The sequence below is a fragment of the Rhincodon typus genome, chromosome 42 (assembly GCF_021869965.1).
Source record: "Rhincodon typus isolate 14 chromosome 42, sRhiTyp1.1, whole genome shotgun sequence".
NCBI lineage: Eukaryota > Metazoa > Chordata > Chondrichthyes > Orectolobiformes > Rhincodontidae > Rhincodon > Rhincodon typus.
In genome coordinates, this window is record NC_063373.1 from 5,599,289 (window position 1) to 5,604,202 (window position 4,914).

The 4,914-nt window shown below is 40.1% G+C and overlaps 1 protein-coding gene across 1 annotated transcript; it reads right to left on the bottom strand.

Moving 5' to 3' along the window:
- Positions 1 to 232: 232 nt before the first annotated feature.
- LOC125487498 (sex peptide receptor-like) lies at positions 233 to 1,285 on the bottom strand. The gene has a single exon (XM_048619096.1). It carries the CDS (start codon positions 1,283 to 1,285, stop codon positions 233 to 235), a length of 1,053 nt encoding a protein of 350 aa, XP_048475053.1.
- Between the last annotated feature and the right edge of the window lie 3,629 nt (positions 1,286 to 4,914).

Sequence of the window (4,914 nt, forward strand, 5' to 3'; positions counted from 1 at the left end):
TACTGATCACGAACACAGACCGTGGTTTAGCACCTCATCCTGAAATACACAAGTTATTGTAGTTTTACGTTCCGTTAGTTTTAGCAGCAACGGATGTCAAGAATAGAAGTTGTACTGTTCATTTTTCCAGTGGAAAAGCAGAAGCACACAAATATTATTCAATTTTGAGAGAGAGAGAGAGAGAGCGTTGCACACTGATCCATCCTGATGGAAGGAAAACAACATGACAAAATCATTTGCACCCAGTGAGAGTTGTGAAGGGAGACAACAGAACCTTCTTCAGCTCGTCTCGGAATTTGTTCTGGGATATTGCATAAATGAAAACGTTGTTGCACGAACTGAGTATCTGCAGCATGTTGGTCGTCTCTTGGAGAATGAATTGTGGGTCAGTGAAATCCAAACCACTGAAGTATGTCTCACCAGTAACCCGCACACAGAGGAATCTCCCGACATAGGTGACCCATAGAAGGAGGAAGCTCACCGAGATAGTGAAGAGCAGGACAATGGACCTCTTGCGATTGGCCATCTCTGGGTCCCCGTGGCTCGTCCTGCCCCGGAGCCTCCTTCGAGCACTGCTGGCCACTAAGATGTATTTGACAGTCAAGACATTGAGCAGCAAAATAAGGAGGAATGGGAGAACAGGCGTCAAGATGTGATTCAGCCAGTCATAGGATTTCCATGCAAGTGAGTTATCGTATGTGTCTCTGAAGTCACAGAACCAGGACACCCCGTCCACAATGTACAAGGGCTGGTAGACGAAGTAGGAAGGCAGGTTCTTGACGCAGCTCAGGACACAAACCACTCCGATGAACAATAAGGCCGTTTTCTCAGTGCAGTATCTGGTCTTCAGACTCTGGGAGCAGATGGCGACAAATCGGTCAATGGTGAAGGCCACTGTCAGCCAGACTGAACCATCTCGGCTGGCATAGATCATCACAGTGCTGAGTGCACAGGCGTTTGCCGTGGACAGGACATTGTGCCGGAAATAAATGCCACCAATCCGATTTAGAATGCACCCAGTGATGATAACCAGAAAATCGCTCACTGCTATCCCCACCAAATAATAAGTTGTACACCGAGAGAGTCCACACCGTCCTCGTAATAGCACAACGATCGCCAGCAAGTTGGCTGTGAGAAATTGCAAACTATTATTGAGCTGGCTTGAGTAATCATTACATATAGTTTTAAGCTTTAGCGTAATTATAGATCTGCAATAATTTTCTTCGACATACTCAAGAAATCTGTGCATGAAACTGTCGAAAACAATGATAGCTGATAATTCCATATAACCTCAAAAACTTTAGATTGTAGTTTCCAGCATTGCAACAGAATTTAATCTTCAGCAGGATATCTGATCAATATTCAGTCAATGCTATCCATTACAATCCACAAATCAATAATGTAATAAACAATTGTTACATAAATTCTCAGTGTAACAGGTGGGATGTGATCTTGCTGCATCTTAAAAATGTTAAGTACAATTCAACATTCTCCGTATGTATATCGCGATCTGCGCTGAGGTCCCTTCAGCTGGGAATATCGGAAAATTCAAAAGGTGTTCCTGAAATGGAACAGAAAGATTTTGTTGCACTTCAAAACAAATATTTGAAACCTGTTACTTACCAGGGACACCAACAACAGCAAGAGCTGGATAATAAATGGCGTAGAACGGGCCATTTGCTGGGCCATGCATCACTTGTAACGAACTAATGGAATTCTGGAAAGTCCTCAGCTCAGCTCTGAGTCACAGTTAAACGTCTGTCATTTATCCAACATCAGGGTCTCAAGAGGAACAATTAAATTGGAACATGTACGTGGCTTTCAGTTCAGTGAACAAACAGCATAAATCACGATTTCATGTCTTCTATGTAACACTGGGAAGATGCACAATTACATACACTTTTTACCTGAACAGCCGCGTAGAAATTCTGAAGCTCCCTTTCACGTGTTTTGATGTCTCTATAAAACTGAGTGCCGATGGCAAAATTGGAGCTGAGGTCTTACGCCTAATTTGAATGAAATCTCAGACGTTAGCTGCGACTATCCCAAGTGTTCAATATCTTTAGCTGTCAGATCAGTTAAACATTTTAGTTCTACGGTGCTGCTATATTAACATTCGAGTATATTTACAATTGAGCAGTTTGAAATAATGGTTTACCAATATGGTATGATGTCTGAGGAGGAGGCAGCGCTTGTAAATTCTTTGGCATATGAGAACAGAATACTTCTTGCACAAAAGGTTGATAGATCCTTGCCCGAGATGGGCTGCATTCCACTGTCTTGAACGAGGTGGCTGGAGAGACCATCAGTGCAATGATTGTCATCGTTGGAAGCTCGAGAAATTCCATACATCTTCCTGGGGATTAGAAAGACACCACTATTTAAGAATGGCGGGCAAAGAAATAATTGACCAAAACCCGTTCAGTGTCAGCAATGGGGAAAATGTCAAATCATATAAAAATACAAGTGATAAGTCGGCACTTCGAAAATAATTACATAATTGTGCTGAGTCAATGTGGAGTTATAAAAGGGAAAACAATTTTGCCAAACTCACTCGAATTTGTTTGAGACAGTTATATAGAAAGTCAACAAATGTACACCAAAAAGGTTTATTGAAACTTTTGAAAGCTCTGGATAACATCCTGCAAGGAATTCAGGATAGAAAATTAGAGAATGCGAGATTGATGTTGCTATATTGCCATTAATTAATACGGAGAAATCAAACAGCAGAAATAAATTGAGTATTTTGAGGTCAGCCAACTATTAATAGTGGGAGCGCCACAAACATCTTCATTGGGCAATAGAGTTTGATATTCTGTATCATGATTGTATGTGGGACGAAATCACAAGATTTCTAATTTTATTGATGTCATAAAACTGGGTGGTAATGTAATTCCTGTAAGCAACAGGGAGGCTGAAATGGGGCCGAGACAAACTACCCAAATGGAAAGGAACCTGGCAGATGGTACATAATATATTAATTGTGACTTAATCCACATTAGTAGGTGACACACTGGGTAGAATGTTTCTCACATTGTGAATTCTGGGAAACGCAGGCGTTTAAAGGGATCTGGGGCTCCTTCTTCATGACTCACTACAAGCTCGCACTCTGGTGAAGAATGCAATTAGGTCAGCAAATGAAAATTTGGTCTTCATTACAAGGTGAATTGAATACGAGATTCAAGATATCTTGCTGAAGTTGTCCACAGCCCTGGTGTAATTCTGGGACCTCAGTAAAAAGCCAACGCAAATTGGCCACTTTGCACTCTTGGGTAAAGTTGGGTGCAATGAGTTGAAACTTGCCTTCAGCACTGATTTTCTGGCCTCCCCCAGTTTTGATTCTATTGAACTTTTCTGCACCAACCTCATGTGCATTAAGCATCATTAACGATTTCTTCGTGTAAAATAAGTGCAAATTTCACATTTTTAGCAATTTGTCTCCATTCGGCTGGTTCATAATTTAGACTGGAATAATCTGAAATAAATAAATCAATCATTTTGGGTACACTTTTCTCCAAAATTGATGTAATGTAACTTGGCAATGAAATGTGGACTCTTGTTAATGTTGAGACAAGCCCTGATTTCATTGCACGAAACCTCTGGACTCTGCCTGTGTTGGTTTTTCACCTCGCCTTGAGTATTATTAAGCAATGAATAGTCCCTGAAATTTATCTGGGATATTCTATTTGCTTGCATTTTAACTGACTCTGATGATATGGTACCAGTTGCTTGCACAAAGTGAATTTCAGCAAGCACTAATTCTATCAATGTTGTGCTCGGTCCCCATTATTATTTAACTTTTGCCTGCATCCTTGATTTGTAGGCATGGTTGTGTTAGTGTTAGTAAAGCCTGATAATTGTTTCACGAATTCCTGTCACCTTCTTTATCAATTTAGCTTTGGTCTATGTTGGTGTTTCAACAAGCTCTAATTTAAACAAATCTGAATAATCCACCCCACTCCTTCGTATTTTGCACATATGTCTGTTCCTCGGATTGTATTCTTCAAGGAGCCGAATATGGTTTTAATCATCCCTATCTCCTTGACGGTTCCATTAACATCATACTGTGCAAATATTGCTATGGTTCTTCAAGTTATATTGATCTTTGGCATAATTGTACATGTCTGTCCTTCTTGATTATTATCGAGGTTCGATCTCACTTTCTGATCACAGAGTCTTTGAGTCATACAGCATGGATGCAGCCCCCTCAGTCCACCATGTCCACACCGATCATGTTCTCAAACTAAACTTGCCCCACCTGCCTGCATTTGACACATATCCATCCAAACATTTCCTATTCACGAACGTACCTAAATGTCTTTTCAACGTTGTAATTGTACCTGTATTCACCTGATGATTTTTGTAGAAGTCTGGGGCTCCTTGGCTAATTCCATAGACACCAGTCAACGGTATACTGCATAAAACTATCTATCTTTAAAAATTAATGATGTGTCAAGTATTGTCGCATTAATTCCTGTTTCTGCTTCCGCAAAAATCTGAGTATCCACAGTTCTTGCAAACGAGACCATATCATTTTTTTCCATTACACAGACATCATGTTAATTTAATAATAGTGTTAAAGAGACACAATACTACGTCAATGTTTATAGCTGAATTGTTTTAAACATTGATTAGGCGCTGGGAAAATCTCCATCTCTGTACGATCAGAAACTGCTTTGTACAATAGAGGAATGAAACAAAATAAATATCCATTTTCAATTTCTCGTTTCCAACTGCATTGATTAAGAGCAAAATGCATCTTTCCCTGCGCTGTCGCATGAAAAACAGATGCAGAATATGAAACAGGAAACAGCTACAGGATAAGTTCTGGGATAACTTTGTGATCAAAGTTTCACAGAAAATTACAGATCTGGTCAAATACAGGGATATTTTGTTTTGGGCAGGGCTGATTAT

Excerpts from the sequence above, each read along its gene's own strand:
- LOC125487498 (XM_048619096.1), bottom strand. The coding sequence starts at position 1,285 with ATGGAATTATCAGCTATCATTGTTTTCGACAGTTTCATGCACAGATTT.